This window comes from Zalophus californianus, chromosome 13 (genome assembly GCF_009762305.2).
Source record: "Zalophus californianus isolate mZalCal1 chromosome 13, mZalCal1.pri.v2, whole genome shotgun sequence".
Taxonomy (NCBI): Eukaryota; Metazoa; Chordata; class Mammalia; order Carnivora; family Otariidae; genus Zalophus; species Zalophus californianus.
Window position 1 is genome coordinate 63,354,678 of NC_045607.1, and position 20,271 is coordinate 63,374,948.

The following is a 20,271-nucleotide window of genomic DNA, read 5'->3' on the forward strand; positions in this document are numbered from 1 at the left end:
AACATATTGTGAAAAACTCTAATTTTATGAGAACTAAAATGTAGTTATTAATATTTTTGTTGTTGCTGACACTTCACTGTTTAAAGCTTTAGTAGTTAAGACAAACTGGTTTGATTACTCATAACTAAAACCCAATTATTTTGGCCATTTGCCAACATTACCAAAGTGAAGTAAAATGAACTGCATAATTATGAAAGGAAATAGATGCTATCTGTGGAGATGGTTTATTAAAGACTACTAAGATCATATTAAGAATGTGTACTTAATTTCATTTATTCTTTGACTGTATTACAGACAGTGGAAATCCTTCTTTCTTAGCAATATAATTAGTTTAATCATATAGTTAGCAAACCATATCAAAGGTATAATGACAGTTCTCCAGGGATGCATTTATTCACCTACTAGGAGACTGCCTGATGAAGTGTTTCTTCAAGGTGATTTAGTAACCTGTGAAATCTAGGGTGAGTTTCCAGATCTTTGTCATTCTGGGCTGAACGTTAATAATGTTGAGAAAGTACCTGGATTATAAAGCAAGCTGAGAACAGGGAGGTGTGATATGAAACCACCAATGTTGAAATTTCAGCTATTTTTATCCTAAGCCTGAAGTTCATACATTATAAAAGTAGTATCTTTTAAAATATAAACTTGTGGGGCTTTCTTTGCTTTTTGCTCTTACAAATACAAATAATTGTGAATTTAGTGTATGTTAAAACAACTTCTGTTACCACATTTTGGGTGTTTTATATTATGTGTTATCAAGCTGTGTTTTTGTGTTTTATTTTAGCTTATTTGCACTAATCTTGATGAACTCAGGGAATTAATCACAAAAATCGAGAATGAACTCAAAGATCTGGAAAACAGTAGAAAAAAATCGGTAGGTGTTGATCCAAAAATTCTATCTATTATTGACAGCATTAAAATTTATTCCTGCTTTTTTCTAAAGCTTTTTTTTTTTTAAATCTTGTTCTCCTGGATTACATAAAAATTTGCAATGAAAAATAGAAACATTGTTCCTTTTATTTCTCCTGTGTGGTCTAGTTTTCATTTTTCTTAGACAAAAATGCTACCAAGGCAAGTAAATTAATTTTGTTTGCCTGGTTTATATCAGGTATAGTTTTAGGTATTTCCCAATATACTGGTTGGTTGTTTTCTGACTGGTAGTTTTTTGGGTAATGCTTACCTTGCAGATATTCTTAATTAATAATTATATGCTTTTAATGGAAGTTTATTGCTTAGTAAAATAAAAATTTTAATTAACTGTGACATAAATAACAGATATAAATTGTTAAGTCCTGCCCCAGATGTTTTTGATACATGCTTAACAGTATGTCTTTTTAAAACATCTTTATCAGCTGAAGGTCTTTTTTAAACGTTCACTATATATTCTAAATTCACAATTTTACCTTCATTTTTTTATTCTTGAGAGAATAGGGTATAAAGGCATTACATTTATTCACTCAGGACTTGTTAAAACGCTCAGTTATGTTATTTATTAAATCAGTAATACTTGTTTAACTGACATTAAGTGATATTACAGATTCAAAACACAATTGTACACCAGTAAATAAATGGGGAAGATTTTAAGCACGGAAGAAAATCAGTCATTATTTTTTAAATCCCTTTGTTTTATGCCTTAGGAATGCCATGAAGCCACTTAGTTTTAGGTCTTTGCTCAGAACCTATTAATCTAGAATTATGTATAAAATAAGGATATGATACAGCAAGCCTCATATCAGCCAATTTGTAGTAGTCATTTTATATAAATGCTGTCAAGAAAAGACATATTGGTAGCACTCTGAAGGGAAGAGACTTAAGTGCCATAAAAGTACAACCTTCTGAGGTTATTTAATATAGGCGTAAAACAACCTTAAGGATTTCAGAAATTTCATGTGATATCCTTGAAAATATCGATATAATCTAAGAGATAGAATAATGTTCATAGTGATAATCATTAATAAGAAAACATATTGAACTATACAATCCGAGAATGTAGAAAACTATATTTTTAGATATATTTCCACTAAAAATGATTTAGACACTTATTAGATTCTTATATATTCATGTATACGTGTGTGTGTGTGTGTACGTATACATTTGTGTTTGTGTGTGTGTGTGTACACATACGCACTTTGGTATATGGGCAGTTACTTGATGTGGAACACCAGGTATTGTTTTAAAATTTACCTATGTGATGTATTTCTCAAAAAACATTTATATTAGAATATTTTCTCCTCAACAAAGCTATTTTTAATATATTTGATGCTATCAGGCTCCTTGCTCGGTGGGGAGCCTGCTTCTTCTGACCCTTCCCCCTCTCATGCTCTCTCTCTCTCTCTCACTCTCACTCAAATAAATAAAATAAAATCTTTAAAGTATATATATATATATATATTTGATGTTACATGCTCATAAAGGACTGATTCTGTCCTTTAATAGGAAGGATAGTCTTTTAATTAGGGTGTTATTTATAATTTTTGCAGAAGCTGTTTATTTTTAATGAGTTGTCTGTTCTTCATGATTCTAAATAGAATTTTGTTAAGTAAATTTGCTAATTGCTTTTTATGCTGCAGTTAAACATAACATATGCATCTTAACTTGTTCCCATATTATAAATTAGGGTTTTATTTGTTTTTATTTTTTATTTTTTTTAAAGATTTTATTTGAGAGAGAGAGAGAATGAGAGAGAGCGAGCACAAGAAGGGGGAGGGTCAGAGGGAGAAGCAGGCTCCCCGCTGAGCCAGGAGCCCGATGTAGGACTTGATCCCGGGACTCCAGGATCATGACCTGAGCTGAAGGCAGTCACTTAACCAGCTGAGCCACCCAGGCACCCCTAGGGTTTTATTTGTTTTTAATGAATAGTTTTATGCATAATGTACTCACTTATAGCATGCATTGTAAAAGAAAAAGACTTCTTCAAGGATCCTAGAGTTTTTCTGTAAAGCCTTCCACCTCACTTCCGTTAGTGATACAAGGTATATGCATATTGCCTTCCTTTACAGAAATGAGTAGAAAGGTAAAAGAAAACATAGATTACAAATACTTGACACTGTAGTCTTTGAAGGCATGTTTATAAGAAAATTTTAGGTTACACACAGAGTTTAATTGATTAAATTTGTGACTCTAAATTTTTAACTTATCCATGACTCCTAGAATTTACATATTAGTTTTTTTCTTTTTAAGATTTTATTTATTTGAGAGAGAGAGCTCGAGTGACTGGAGGAGCAGAGGGAGAGGGAGAAGCAGACTCTGTGCTGAGTGTAGAGCCCAGCACAGGATTCGATCCCAGGATGCTGAGATCATGTCCTGAGCTGAAACCAGGAGTTGGACAGTCAGCTGACTGAGCCACCCAGGAGCCCCGCATATTAGTTTTAAAATATTTTCTGCTCTTCAAGAAATAGAAATTCTTGGGACTGTACTTAGTAGGGATAATCTTAATGGGACTACTAATATACAAGCTGTTTCCCTTTAAACTGCCTAAAAGGTTTTTTCATGAACAGCTTATAATGGCCACAAAACATAATGGTAGCAATAGAGAGTAAATATTTACATTTTAGTATCATTCCTTATTTTTCTACAGAAGCTAATACTGATTATGATGTTAGTTGTAGAAATTAACTTTATTGGATGTTTATAGTAATATTAAATACTAGTTTATTTGTCTGCCATCATTTGGGAATAAGGTGTTTCACTTAACTGAATTTTCTAGGTAACTGAAACCTGAACTTTAAGAGTAAATTTCTCTTTCTTTTTTTAAATTTCTTATTTAATCATTTAATGACAAACTTCTCTGCCTCCTTTTACTATACTGAACAAAATTTTAACCCTTTTTTTGATGACTCAAGGATCATCATGAACATCCATAATTATACTGATATCCTAAAATGTATTGATATCAGTAACTCTAATTAAACATTTACCAAAAGACCTTTGAAGGTGTGTGTGTTTGTATCTTTGCTTTTGTTCTCTCTCCTCATTGTCAACCTATTGTTTTTTGTGTTTGTGTTTGTCCATGTACTTGCCCTAGCTGATATACTGTGAATTACAAAACAAGTAACAATATTTATAAGAATTAGACTCATAGTAAGGACCTGAGAGACTTTCTTAATAATTTCTTAATAATTAAATGCATGAACTTGGTGATAGTAATAGCCATTTTGACTGATTCATTGCCTGTGGGCTTCCTTTACTATTGCCAGACAGAGTATTAATTTTGATCTTCAGAAGAAGATATCACTGTCAAAACTATTAGAGTCAAAGCAATTCTGTTGCTCATCATCAACTTTTATATGTATAATAATGGCTCCAATAACAAAGAGGATGTATTCCATATAGACATTTGGTTGTCATGAATGCCATTGCTAAAGACAGAAATATTTATGTGATAGAGGATTTAACATGCATTCGTACAAGCACCTCACTTCTTTAGAAGATTTCTCTGCAGGGCCTTTCCAGATAGTTTTTCCTACCAAAGCAACAAGGAAGAATTATCCTACTTCTTCACCCCATGTCAACATGTCATTCTAAAAGCTTTCCTAACCTCTTAGAGGTTTTGCCATTGAGCTATTCATTGTATTAGAAGATTTACAGTCTTTTAAAATCTAAATTGTTTACTTATTCTTGCAAGGAAACTAATTCCATTTGTAGTTAATAATGTAAGGATAGAAAAATGCTTTAGTTTTCTTGACTTTGTTCTAGCACACTTGGTACCATTACTTCATCTAGGGACTTACTCAAAAAAGGCTCAACATCCTTTAGATCCTGCAGTGTTATACCTAATTATCTACCTGAGATTTGTTTAAAGTGAGACATCTGGTTGAGATAAATAGAAGTATATAGTTTGGCAGTTTTTAAATTTTGTCTTTCTCATTATCATTCAGACCATAGGATTCTTGAGTAAGCTAAAGGAGAAATCACAATAACATTTTTTTTTTGTGGTTTTAGTCAAGAGATGAAATTTGCATTTTGCCTAATTATTTGGAAAATCTTTTTAAATTGAGGAAATGTATTAGTTTTCCAGAAAGATAGAACTAAGATACTGATAAATTTGCCTGATCCTATTGTATTTGAAATTTATTAGACATTATTGCTCTCTAAATAATCAAAGTTGGAGAATTTTGCCAGGCTTATAAAGGAAGTGTTGTATTTCTGAGTTTTTCATGTGACCTTTTTTTTCCTCATATCTGCCTAATTTCCTTGTGTTTTATGTCCTAATTTAGATTTTCAAAGAGATTTCAACCTATTTTTCTTTAATAAGGAAAGATCCATATAGAAATTGGGTATAAGGAAAAGTGAATAATTTGGCAAAAAAAATGTTATTTATAAGAAAAGAAACTTTGCCTGGATGATATAATGATAAATGATAGTCTTATCAATATAGAGAAACTAAAATTCAAAATATAAGACCTTTTTTTTTCTTATACATATTTTGGCAGTTAAATAACTCAACACGTAGGGTAAATATCATAGTCAGTATGTAAAAAAAGTTATAAAACTGCCTTGCTCATTGATCTTGTAATCCTGTTTGGAATTTAATTTTTATTTTCCTCATTTCATGCCCCCTTCTCCCCAAAAAAAGCAATTTACACAGTGGTGTGTTCAGCACACTACCTCTAATAGTGGAAATTTGGAAAAAGCTTGTATGTCCAACAGTGGTGAGATTACTAACCAAACATTATTAACACAGTGGTATATCATGTAACTAGTAAAATAAAATATTTGTAGATCATTATTACTATATGGAAGTATTTGTAAAATGTTAAATTTTTTAAATACACAAAAGAATATGTGGCTAATGATTACAATATATAAAAAGACTTGTTAAGGAATTGGAAAGGAATTTCAAGTAATGAATAAAATTAATCTTTATTATGTTCTTAAGATAATTTAAATTTATCATACAATAATAATATTTCTCTTGCCTAACCAAAAGCTGTACATTAGCAAGACCAAACAGAGAAATCAGAAGCTTGGATCAGATGGTGACACCCCATTTTTTGGTCACAGAGTTCTGTATAAGCCACTAGTTATGAATCAGGGATGATCCCTCCCCCTCCCCCAAGGAGACTTTTGGCAATGTCTGAAGACATTTTTGGTTATTGAAGAGGTGGTACTGCCACTTAATGGATAGAGGCCAGCAATGCTCCCCAAAATATCCTACATTACAGTGATCCTATAATGCAAATGATTACCCCCCCTGCAACAAAAATTGTCTAGCCTCAAATGTCAGTTGTGTGGAAATTGCAAAACCCTAGCATAAGCCTGTATTTGCTAAGGGCCCTATTCTCTCACTTTGTCTGCTGCTGCCAGTTTACTATGGGGAGAAAACAAGTTGATGTTTTTGAAAGTTAGGTAGAAATCAGTGAAATCAGATACCTGATCCCATAATTGGGAATACTTTTTTAGATCATATACTTCTAATTCAGACTGGTGAATTTTATGAATGTTAGTATTAACCTTTACCCTTTATAAGTCCATCAGACAGTTAAAAAAAATTCTTGACTTTATATCCAACTGTTTTCAATTTATTATGATTTATGGCCTCTCAAATATGTTCATCATTTACCTTTATCTTCCTTTGTATAGGAAATGAAGAAGTTACAAATAACATGATTATATATGTATTTTCTCTATTTGTTTTTAGAAAGATGATGCAATATATCCTTAAAAAGTAAAGATATAGTAAGTAATAGAAAGAGATAAATAGAAAAATGTAGTCAGGTTATGTTTAAAACTTACATGAAATTATATGGACCCCCAAAACATAATTGCATATAGTATAAGCTAATATAGGACAAAGAGACTATTTATACATTACTCTTACTTTCTAACACCTATAACAGAAATTTTATTATGATGAAGGATTATAGGATTTTTCCCTCCTCTCCATTCCGTATCCATTTGTTCACAGTGAAGCATCAAATCAAAATTATTTTACAGCTCACTGTTTAGAGTACAAAATCTATTTTACTTGAGTATAAGAAGTATCAGGTACATGCAGAGTCCTGAATATGCCCTAATTAACTTTATTTAATGGCTTTTCTTGTAGATAGTTGTAATAATCTCTAAATTATCCTTAAAATTGTTTTTTTTAAGTTTATTACAATTACATCATTATATATGTCATTTTTTTTTAAGATTTTATTTATTTATTTGACAGAGAGAGGAGAGAGAGAGAGCACAAGCAGGGGGGGCAGCAGTCGGAGGGAAGGGGAGAAGCAGTCTCCCCACTGAGTAGGGAGCCTGACACGGGGCTCCATCCCACGACCCTGGGATTCATGACCTGAGCCGAAGGCAGATGCTTAGCTGACTGAGCCATCCAGGTGCCCCTATATCATTTTCTTATTCTAGATTTTCTGGTCAACTACTGGTTAACAAAACAAAACAATCTCAGCTGTGGGGGGAAAATCACTTTGTCTTTAAATAGCCATATTTAAAGTTTTTAAAAAATTAAAACACACTTTTGGAAGGCCTGCACAATAGATAAAATAAGCTTCTTTACCTATCTTAGTTACAGATTCAAGTCTTATTCATAAGGCAAGTATTTCCTCAGTGTATTCTGTGTGTTATGTGTAGTACCAGGAACTTGGTAGGGATCTGAAATTAAAACAAAGTCCTTATCCTCAAAGAATTCACTAAAGAGTTTAAAATTTTATCCCCAACCCTGGGGATAAATTTTAATCTAGGTGAGTTGGGCTATCTTCTGTCCTTTTATAAAAGACTTAATCTTTTCTTTTCAATGAAAGCAGCGTTCGGAAGTCAACAAACACTCCAGACACTTGCTCACTTCCTTTAATTATATGTTTATATGTTTGGGAATAGGGTGGAGGGGTAGGTAACATTGCATTTTATGAAGAATCAAATGGTAACTGACATGCCCAAAATAATAGGAAAAAAAAGCTAGATGACAGGAAATGTGAACCAGAGCAATATATGACTGGTAAGACAAAGCTTCAATCAGTTAATCACTGAATTATCTAAGAGTGTATTATCCACATTTATTTATGATAAATCTTGTTCCTTGGGTATTTTTTAACATTTAATAACTACTCAGCTAAGAACAGGATTTTAACCCTTGTTAAATGTTTCTAAATGCTCAATGTTTCTACTTACTACAATTTGGCATAGTTTGAATCCCATTAGGGAAACTTTCATAAAAAGAATTATTTGAGGGGCACCCTGGGTGGCTCAGTCGGTTAAGTGGCTGCCTTTGGCTCAGGTCATGATCCCAGTTCCTGGGATTGAGCCCTGCCAGCCCTGCCTCTGGCTCCCTGCTCAGCGGGGAGTCTGCTTCTCCCTCTCCCTCTGCTCCTCTCCACCAGCCCCTCCCCCACTTGTGCTCTTTCTCTCTCAAATATATAAATAAATTATTTTTTTGAAAAAAAGAAATATAGATCATAAAGTTGAACAGTGCTTGAGAGTCACTGTATTAAAATGTAACACAATAACTTGTTCATAATGATGACTCAAATCATCGAGAGTTAAATTTTTATTCATCATGTGTTCAGGAAATCTGGAAGACATATTTCTCTCAATTAAAAAAAAATTGCATCTAAGGAGATGCAATTTAACCTCAGATTAATGCAATTAAGGATGCAAGTTAGGGTGCCTGGGTGGCTCAGTCGGTTAAGCGGCTGCCTTCGGCTCAGGTCATGATCCCAGGGTCCTGGGATCGAGCCCCATGTCCAGCTCCCTGCTCAGCAGAGAGCCTGCTTCTCCCTCTCCCTCTGCCTGCCACTCTGCCTACTTGTGCTCTCTATCTCTCTGTCAAATAAATAAATAAAATCTTTAAAAAAAAAAAAAAAAGGATGCAAGTTAACCTCAGTTAACTAAGAAATTTACTTATGTAGTTTGAATACTTTCTATGGGCCCACTCTGTGCTAGGCTTTGTGATAGAGCCTGAGAAAGTGAAAGTAAGTAGGACACTGTCCTTGCTCTTAAGATATTCCCAATCTTCATGTCACTTACATGGAATTTTTGTGCTCCAGTGATACCAAACATAGCATTACTTAGTGATTCAGATTGTGCAGTGAATTGCTTGGGAACCCACCTTTCTGTTATATCAGGTATAGATTTGATCAAATGTTGTCAATTTATTTGCTACCACCAATTTATAGAAAAGGGTCAAATTCAAATACTTAGCCAGGGACACCTGGGTGGCTGTCAGTTAAGCAGCTGCCTTCAGCTCAGGTCATGATCCTTGGGGTCCTGGGATCCAGCCCCACATCAGGCTTCTTGCTCAGTGGGGAGTCTGCTTCTTCCTCTCCCTCTGCCTGCCACTCCCCCTGCTTATGCGTGTGCGCTCTCTCTCTCTCTCTCTCTCTCTCTGTCAAATAAATAAAATCTTAAAAAAAAAAATCAAATACTTAGCCAGTGGTTAATTTCCAGTTCAGGATTCTTTCTTCTTTGTAAATGAAAGTGGTTGTATACCATTAGTGCATATATATATATAGTTAGATTTTCTTCCCCACTAGTAGTAACTGCCTTACTAGGAATATGATCTATCATTCACTTTTTTTTATTCTTTTTTTTATTTTATTTTATTTTATTATGTTATGTTAATCACCATACATTACATCATTAGTTTTTGATGTAGTGTTCCATGATTCATTGTTTGCGTATAACACCCAGTGCTCCATTCAATACGTGCCCTCTTTAATACCCATCACCAGACTAACCCATCCCCCCACACTCCTCCCCTCTAGAACCCTCAGTTTGTTTCTCAGAGTCCATAGTCTCTCATGGTTCGTCTCCCCCTCCGATTCCCCCCCTTCATTTTTCCCTTCCTACTATCTTCTTTTTTTTTTTAACATATAATGTCATCCACATTTTCCTCTCTACAGAGCTAAATGACATCAAAATTTGCAATAAATTCTAATAATTGATATAGTTTGTTTTCATGTTTTCTAGTTAAATGCTAATTTAGAAATATAATGGAAATATTCAGTGTGGGATGCCTAAAGTACAAATGCTTTCCTTTTCTATTAAATTAATCTCAAGTGAAAATGGATGAGAGAAAATACTAGCATGTGATAGTTCATATTAGAACCTCTGGCACTGTTAAAGTCACTTTTAACTTTTCCCATGTTAATATGTATACATTTCACTATACTGTCAAAGTAGCACTTTTTCAAGGGACTGTATACCAACAAAATGAATGTAATGTTTTACCCCTAAAACTGAATATGCAGGAATATATGAGTATGGTGATAGTTTCTTTAGGTAAGAAAGAAAAAAGTGAATACTACTTTTAATATTATTTAGACTAAGGAGAATGTCAAATAATTGGTTTACTAATGTACTTAATTATAGTTAATTTGATTTGTGCTATATTTTTATACATATGAGTTTAAATTATTTACAAGCTATCTTCAGATACTGCTAGTGATTTTAAATGAGACATCTTTGTGTATCAATCTGTGTGGCTTTTCTCAAAGTTATTTTCATTTTATTTGAAAAGTGAGATACATTGTTATATAATCCCTTTTCCACAATAAGATTTATGTGACAAGAGCCAAGCCTGTAACAAAAAATATCTTGTTATATGATCCAGTTTCTGTGAGCTAACATTTATAAGTGAAAGTGTACCAAAAAATGGCATTGATACTTTTGTTATATACATCTTGTTTTTGTACTGTTCTTAATAAAAATGTTTTTACTATCTCCACAGTAATGGTGCTAACCCTCTCAATTTATAAAAGCATTCTTTGTATATTTATATATGATTTTATTTTTCTTCATAGAGCTGTTGATAGCTATTTTGTTTTCATATAATGTTATAAGAAGATCTATATAAGTAACAGGATGGTTTGTGTAAATAAGTTACTTTCACCTAAGTTTAACATTCAAAGCATCTAAATTTATTAAAATGTATAAAATATGTCCATGATGATAAGACATGTAAGAAACCTGGAATTTATTTGTTTTCCTTTTTTTCTTCCTTTTAGGTGTCCAATGTCTCCAGCATCAGTAGATTGCCAACTCCCTGTCCTTGCAACACCCCAGCCAGCATTATGCTAGTTCTGTCATACCCATCCCCGATTACTGCAGCAGAATGGAATCGTTCTTTAGTTGTAAGGTAAGTTTCCCTCCCCACTCATTTCACACGCATAGACTCAGCTTTTCATTTTACAATATTGTGTAGTTTTGTAAGTTTTTTTAAACTTTCTTTTTCCATATGGTTCCTTAGGTCATTAATGTATCATATTCAAAAACTTATAAAACTGCATAATATAATAAAAGTCTTCTCTTGTGACCATAGACCAGCTTCTTTTTGTAGTAATCCCCATGAGGTTATAAAACCTCCGTTGTTTGACATTTGGGGCATCTCATGGAAAGGGAGCTGGCAATCTGCAGCTGCTGTGGACATTGGATGAGAAAGTATTGAAAGGTAAGCTTCAGATTTAGACCATATTGTATGCCTTTGGTTCCATGGTATATGCTTGAATTCATACTTTACATTAAACTTTATAGTAAATTCATAAAAGAAAAATACTACTCTCTTCTTTAAAGTGACCTGCAGTAAATGTTTGCATTATTAAGTTCACATAATACATTGGGATTATCTTAGAAGATAATTTTTATCTCTGAAAATAGTGAGAATTCTAATATTGAATGAGATATTAAAAGAAAATAATATTAAATGAAAACAGTTCATTTATCCCCATTTTCACATACTTGTTAGTAAAACAAAGCTATTGCTAGCTTTTAGCTTATTAAATATATTTTTTTGAGAAATGGTTATAACACTGTTCCACAAATGGCCTATACTAATCCTTCTCCCTGCTGTCTTTGATTCTATATTGATTACTACAGATAAAGATTATAAGAGCTTTCTGATTTTTATTATATCCATATTCTTTCTTATTCATTTGAAGAATGGGGAATGTGCTGTGTTCCTTGTTTTTAAATTCACTTTTAAACTTTAGAACACTATAATTTTAAGTACTATTTTAAGCAAATGAAAATAAGTTTTATAGATTTTAGTTTTTGCATTACAGAGACACCTGCATATAAAGATAAGTACTTAACGCAATACAATCTTTTGTTCTTTAGGAATTGTCTGAGTGTAGACGAATTGGGACAGCATTATATAGTGGAAGGAGAGTTAGATTTTAACATTCAGAAGACTAGAATTCTAACTGAAAATCTGCTTCTATCTACAAGTACTTCCCTGTGATTCACCGAGCCAATTTCCTTCTGTAAAATTATGTTCTTCTCATTCCCTTCAGCTTTAATAATTTTATCCTAGAAGAAACACAGTAGTTGTTCTCAGATTTTCCTTTCTGTGTATATAAATAAAATTAATAAATCAGAAAAGCTAATGTTAGCTTTTAGTTAATGAACTGATTTAAATTCAGGAAATAATTTGATTTTACATAGATTCTTACATTAGACCCAAGTTAAGGCAGATCATTGCCATCTCTAACTTCTTTTAAAAATTCATAACTTTTTTTCTGTTTACACTAGTCTCATTGTATACTGTGACACTCCAAGACCACCACTAGGTAGAAGGGGACATGTTGTTTTAATTCCATTTGGGTTGTATTGACCAAAGAAGATGGTAAATGATATAGGCAGTATGAGTTTCTTTTTTACTGTCAAGTGGATAAACACTTTACCTAAAATACCAGTCCCAGAGCAGTGATTCTGAACTTCTTAAATATGTATGTCCCCTTTTGGTAAACATAAAAACTGTGGACACACATACCCCATGACAGGATATAGTGATATCCTTCATTGAGGTCATTGTATTCTTTATATGTGTCCTCTAGTTTTTATCAGTCTTTACTTTCTGTAATTTCTGTTATAAGAATAATATACTTTTTGTTTTCCAAACACAAAATGATTAAATATGCATTTTAAAATAATGAAATGCTATACCATCACTACCCAAGTTGAGAACATACAATATAAAGAAAGGGAAGAAGTCCAAAAAACATATATAAAGTTAGAAGGCCATAGACATTTTTAAACAGGTTAGTGGATAAGACAGAAATATAGGAAAGTTAGAAATCTATTCTCTGATTAATATTTATGATCCCTTCTCTATATATAGTTGGCTAGTTCAGTAATATATTTTCTGGGCATTAGATTAATTAAAATTTAGTAATCAAAATAAAATCAGAAGATAAAAATCTTCTAATCTTTTTAAAACTCTTTTGTACAAAAATCAATGCAGTAATTTAGTAGAAAACAAACACAGCTGACAGATGTCTTGAAATAATGACATTCAGCTACACAGACTCCTCTCCCTGTGCCTCAGTCTACCCAGTCCCAAGGTCTGATAATACTGCTAGTCCTTCTGCATTCCCCACACCATCACCACTACACTAATCCAGATAGCAGCCATACTGCCCAGGTTAATTCTGTATCTGCCATTCTTCCCCTATAACCCTCAGTTACAAAGAATTCAGATGCCTAGTGCTCTCTAGTCTTTTAACATTTTTCCAATTAATTATACTACAGAGGTGATATAATTAATTACTCACACCTTTCCTCTTTCTGATTTCTTTAGCTGAGGAAAAGTTTATTCTCACCATTTCATTTTTGAGCCAAGTTGTAGTTGAAAAGTAGAGAAATAATGTTGATGTGCCCTGTTAAAAGGAAAAAAAATCTCTATTACCTTTTTTTTTTTTTTTACTGGAACAGAATGCTACCTCATTCCGCACATGATTTTAGGTTGACTGTCATCTGCCTTTTCATCTTCCTCACTTAGCTCTCCCTAGAGGAAAATATTATTTATTGTTTAATAGTTTTATTTTCATGGGTTAGAATAAGCACTTTATACTCTCACCTAGCTTTTTTGGGGGGGGGGGGGTGGGAAACAAACTTTTGAGGTATAACTTACTGTTAAGTTGGGTCCTTTGAGAAAGCATTTGACAAGAGGGAAGGTCTGCCTAGGTTATTATATGAAATAATTACTTTCCTCGAAATTTTTTTCACAATATTATCATTTGTCATGCCATTAAGAAGACACAAGAATTAGTTATTGAGCCTAGGTTCCATATTCATTACGTGCACATACATATATACTTCCACATCTTCCTACTCTTCAAATAAAAAATTTAAAAACCTCAGAGGTAGAAATGTAGTCATTTATTTCTACAGGCATAAACGTTTTGTTGGTTTAAAGCACAAAATGGGGGAGTAGGAACTATACTATTAATCATTTATGTTTGTGGCTAAAATTTCACATAGATAAAATTTCACATTTCAGTGAATGAAATGTTGAAAGTTTTAGATATATGTAAAATTGGAAAATTTATGCACAGATTTAAAATATATTTTGCGGGGCGCCTGGGTGGCTCAGTCATTAAGCATCTGCCTTTGGCTCAGATCATGATGCCAGGGTCCTGGGATCGAGCCCCGTATCGGGCTCCCTGCTCAGTGGGAAACCTGCTTCTCCCTCTCCCATTCCCCTTGCTTGTGTTCCCTCTCTTGCTGTGTCTCTCGGTGTCAAATAAATAAATAAAATCTTTAAAAAAATAAAATAAAATAAAATACATTTTGTTCTAGGGAGTAGTTTTTCTTTTTTCCATTTTTTCTTTTGTTTTTGGTGGGAGTGGTTTTATTTTTCTGACTTAATGTTCTACACGTGCAAATTAACTGAACAGTTTCTATGAGATGAAGTCTAATTTTCGCATGTTAAATGTGACCCACAATATATATAGTTGTGTGTTTTTTGTTATAAAAGAAAAAAACGAGTGGACTAAATGGTATGTGAATTATATCTCAAAAAAAAAAAAAAGAAATACAACATGGTTATATAACAATAAATGAAGATGGTGGTGATGTTGATAGGTATACACTATAACATTGTGGGGAAGTGGGGAGTTGGCTACCTAAAGATAAAACTTCTATAAACTTATTGTTCCTATGGTATTTGAATAATTTTATGGGTACTGAAGTATATTTTTATTAGAGGTTTTTATAACATGTCAGATTGAATTATGTGATACAGCTTTTAAGAGGTGGTGTTGTAGTTCTAGGAACTTCTAGTTTTAAGAAAGACTTCAGCATCAGGTAGATCTAGGTTCAGGTCATGGGACCTTAAACAAGTCATTTAATCTCTCTGAGCCTTAGTTTTATCATTTGTTAAGTGAGACTAAAATGCACATACATTAGAGGGTTTTCATAACTGCTTGAGTAATGTATGCTTTCATGCTCACACAACCCCTTCCTTCCTCCCCTCTTCCTTACCTTCCTCCCTCCCCTTCCCTCCCTCCCTTTCCCCCTCTAGATATAGATCTATGAATGAAATACTTAGTATAATACTTAGCAAATGGAGAGAGGGGTATCAGTAATTATTAACTCTTACTGTAGCTATAGCATTATATTATTGAAAATTATGACCATTTATCTGCTTGATTGTGCTGGAAACATTTTTAAGTACAACAATTGTAAAATTTCCTAAGGAAGTCTGTTAAGACTGCTTTTGGATATAACAATCCTTTTTTTCTCTTTTTCTCCACTCTTTGGGATGGATGATTACAAAAACTTTACAGAAGTGAGCTTATCAGTTACATGTTTAGTGAATTTATATATATGTTTGTATTTTTACATGTATTTATTAAAATATTTATAATTGACCCAATTAAAAACTTAAAACATTTTTGTCTCCTTATTTGATTAAATAGGTTTTAGATTTCTCCTATAGAATTGCGAATCTTTAAAATATTACAAATAAGATTTATTTCAGGATATTTTCCCCCTTTACAGCCTTCTAAAGAAGACATACTCATTTGATGGGTATTGGCATTTCATTTTGTGTTTACTCAGAAAATAAGGCTTGACATTCACTTTTAGATTAAATCTAAAGGATTTACTTTAACATTGTGTTTTTAGGGCAAATGGTATCATCGGAGGCAAGCTGTAAAAGAATTGCATGGAACGTTGATACGCCTTTTAAATGAATTGCTGCCATGGGAACCAAAGTTGATGAAAGCTTTTCAAAGAAACCGGTAATTTAAGCTTTATAATCTGTTTTACCTATTTTAGGGCTCTTAATTTATGATTATGGAAAGATGTCCTGGAATCATTTTGTAATTTTCCCTTGATTTATAATTCAGGAGATATTTTTGAGTCCCTACTCTGTTCAAGGCACTTCTAAGCCCTGAAAAAGTAGGGTTGATTAAATAAAACCCTATTTGTGACTTATATTCCTCTTCTTTTTTCCTACTGTGGTAAAATGGACAAACAAAATTTGCCCTCTTAACCAGTTTTAAGTGTATAGTTCACTGGTATTAAATACATTCATAATGAATGTTATTATTACACCATCTATCTCCTGAACTCTTCGTCTTGTAAAACTGAAACTCTTTATCCATTAAATAACTCCCCATTCTCCTTCTTCCCAGCCCCTGGCAATCACCATTCTACTTTCTGTCTATATGATTTGACTACTCTTAAGTACCTCGTATAATGTACAATATTTAAGGTTTTGTGACGGTCTTATTTCACTTAGCATATTTTAAGGGTTCATCCATATTGTAACATATGTCAGAATTTCCTTCCTTTTTAAGGCTATGTGGTATTTCATTGTATGCATATACCACATTTTGCTTATTCATTTATCTACCAGTGGACACGTGTGGTTTTCGTGTTTTAGCTATTACGAATAATGTTGCTGTGAGCATGGGTGTGCAGATACCTCTTCAGGATACTGCTTTCAGTTCTTTTGGTTTATACTTTGAAGTGGAATTGCTGGATAATATGGTAATTCTATTTTTAATTTTTTAAAGAACCACCATAGTCTTTTCCACAGTGTCTGTACAATTTTCCATTCCCACCAATAGGATCCCAGTTTCTCCACCTCCTCACCAACATTTGTTATTTTGTCTTTGTTTTTTTTATAGTAGCCATCCTAATGAATGCTAGGTGGTATATTGTACTTTTGATTTGTATTTACCTAATGATAAGTGATATTGTGTATCTTCTTATGTGCTTACTGGTTATTTATATATCTTTGGAGAAATGAATATTCAAGTTTTTTGCTCATTTTTGAATCAGTTTGTTGAATTTTTTTGTTGATTTTTAGGAGTTCTCTGTAAATTCTGGCTATTCCAATCCCTTATTTGCAAATATTTTGTTCCATTCTATGTGTTACCTTTCGGTTTTGTTGATAGTGCCCTTGATGAACAATTTTTAAAATTTCCATGAAGTCCAGTTTCTTTGTTTTTTATTATTGCTTGTGCCTTTAGTGTCGTTCCCAAGAAATCATTAGTAAGTTTAGTAGTAAGTTTTGAAACCAAGAAGTGTGAGCATTCCAGCTTTGTTTTTATTTTTCAAGATATTTTAGCTGTTTGAGGTCCCTTGAGATGCCATATGAATTTTAGGATAAGTTTTTCTATTCCATAACAAATATCATTGGGATTTTGATAGGGATTGCAGTGAATCTGTAGAGCACTTTGGATAGTATTGACATCCTCGAAATATTAAGTCTTCCAATCCATGAATATGGGATGTGTTTTCATTTATTTAGTCATCTTTAATTACTCTCCAGTGTTTTGTAGCTTTCACTGTACAAGTCCTTCACATCCTTGATTAATTCCAAAGTATTTTATTCTTTTTGATGCTATTAAAAACAGAATTGTTTCAAGTTGCTTTTCAGATTGATTGTTGTTACTATAGAAATGCAGCTGATTCTTGTGTGTTGCCTTTGTATCCTGCTACTTGCTGAACTCATTTATTCTAACAATTTTTTGTGTGGAATCTTTAAGGTTTTCTACATATAAGATCATGTCATCTAAAAAGAGATTATTTTTTTCTTTCCAATTTGGATGCCTTTTCTTTTTTCTTGCCTAATGCTTGGTCTAGAACTTTCAGTACAATGTTGAATAGAAGTAGCAAAAGTGAGCATCCTTGCCTTGTTCCCAAACTTATAAGGAAAAGATTTCAGTCTTTTACCATTGAATGTGATGTTCACTATGGGTTTTTCTTGTGTGGCTTTTCTTATGTTGAGATAGTTTCCTTCTATTCCTAGTTTGTTGAGTAATTTTATCATGAAAGGATGTGGGATTTTGTCATGCTTTTTCTGCAGTTGAGATAATCATGTGGTTTCTTCACTTTATTATGTTAATGTACTATATGACATTAATCAATTTTCATATGTTGGACTATCCTTTATTCTAGGAATAAATCTCATTTTGTTATGGTGTATAATCCTTTCAGTATGCTGCAGAATTTGATTTGCTTATATTTTGTTGACCCACTCTGGCATCTTGCCATGCTCCCCCAGATCAGTATCTCTTATCTTATGGGAAGATGGCAGAGTGGGTAGACCCTAAGCTCACACTGTCCCATGTTTACAACTAGATACCATCCACATCCAAGTCAATAAACCAGAGAGCAGTCTGAAGACTGGCAGAACAAACTCCACAACTAAATATAGAGAAGAAGCTGCATCTGAAAGTTTAGGAAGGTCAGAAAGGCAGAGGGAGGCTGCCCGCAGGAGGGAGGGAGCTGTGCATGCGGAGAGGACAGAGAAACAGGCACTTGTACCAGGGAACTCATATGGGAAAGACTAATCCCCAAAATGTTTGGCTTTAAAAACCAGAGGGGCTGAATTCTATGAGTTTGTAAAACCAGTGGAAATTGGAGCTTGTAGCTTTAAAAGTCTGCTGACTCAGCACTGGGTGAGCCAGGAGGGAAAGTGATAGCTGGGTTGCTGCCCTTAAAGAGACAGCAGCCTGTGCGGAGAGGCAACATAAAATAGGCAGTTCACACACCATGGGCAAGCAGGAGACAGATTTGTTCATACTGATTTCAGAGCATGTTGGTGGACTTCTCTGAAAATGAGGGAACTGGCAGGCACCATTTTCCTCCCCCAGGCCCCAGCATAACCATAAACTCCCTATGGGAGAAGAGGCTGCACAGATATTTGTAGCCTGGACCCAGGGCTCAGGGCAAATTTTGTTAAAGCTGCCCATGTGGCCCTCCCAGACTCTGGGTTTATACCTGATGGGGTTTTGGAATATAGGTGAGATTCAGTGGGGTGGAGTCCAGAGCCAAGGACCAAGAAAGAATTCTTGAGACATCTTTGGTACAAAATGGTGGTTTATTAAAGCACAGGGATAGGACCTCTGGGCAGCAAGAGCTGCTGCCCCAGGGTTGTGAGGGGTGGCTGATTATATACTATGGGGTTGGGGGAGGTAAGGAAAAAGGGAGGTTTCAAAAGGATTTTCATATGTTAAAGAAGACTCAGCAGGATACCAGAGGCCTTCCCATTGTCAAGTTAAGGTTTTTCCCTCTACCAAGGCATTAACATGCAAATAGTTGGGAACTTCCAGGAGGAACATTATACTCTGCCTGCTTCAAGTATCTGTCAATGGGCTGCAGATTATAAGGACATTTAATTGTATCTACATTTCCTTCTGGAAGCTAGGTTATTGATAGAAATGAGTTCTTGTAGATTGCTAAGACATTGGTAAACTGAGGGAAACTCAGATCTTGCAGGATTGTGATCTCTATAGGTTAACTGTTTTTCCTTTCCTTAGCTTTAGGGCAGCCAGGAGTGCCTGAGGAATGTCACATATATCCCATGGGGGTTGGGGGTCATGGGGTGTCAGTTTCTGCTTTGTCCTTAGCTTGCCTTCTGTTCCCTCATCATACCTACTGCTGCGGGCCATCCCCAGCCATTGTCATAACGCTCTCCAACAGCTTCACATCCCCAGCAGCCACAGCACTTTGGGAGATCTGGCATAAGACTAGTGAGTGGCCCAAGGCAACTTAGCTAACACCAGTAACCGTTCCCAAGTTCCCTGGTGGGCATGTCCCCCTCAGAACTTGTCTGCCTGAGTCTCACTAACACCATAGGGTAAGCACATCCCACAACAGGTAGAGGGTCAGTGCAGATGACTGCACTGAAAGGAAAAGTGACTCAGACACAACAGCAGGATGTAAGCAACACACATAGGATACTCTCCTGAAGTGCCAGTTTCTGGTAAACAGGGGACACTGCACTGCAGGGGACTCTAGGACCTCCCCTTCATGAAGTCACTTTTTTCAAGAGCAGATGACATAGCTGACTTTCTTAACAGAGAGAAACAGACACAGAGAGCCAGGCAAAATGAGACAAATTTATCCCAGATGAAAGAACAGGACAAGGCCACAGCCAGAGATCTAAGCCAGACAAGGCTTAGATATCCTTATAAATATAAGGAACATGCCTGATATCTTGAGAATTTAAAGCAATGATCATAAGGATGCTCGCTAGAATTGAGAAAAGAGTGGAAGACATAAGTGAGACCCTTAACACAGAGTTAAGGAATAACA

General features: G+C 34.2%; 1 protein-coding gene across 2 annotated transcripts in view; it reads left to right on the top strand.

The window, feature by feature from the left end:
* Positions 1 to 20,271, top strand: part of KIAA2026 (KIAA2026 ortholog) — a 150,231-nt gene that overhangs the window by 109,889 nt on the left and 20,071 nt on the right. For both annotated transcript variants that reach the window (XM_027616489.2, XM_027616488.2), the window contains 2 exons: positions 785 to 874; positions 15,844 to 15,959. In XM_027616489.2, the coding sequence (XP_027472290.1) occupies positions 785 to 874; positions 15,844 to 15,959 (206 nt within the window). The remainder of the gene's footprint in view (positions 1 to 784; positions 875 to 15,843; positions 15,960 to 20,271) is intronic.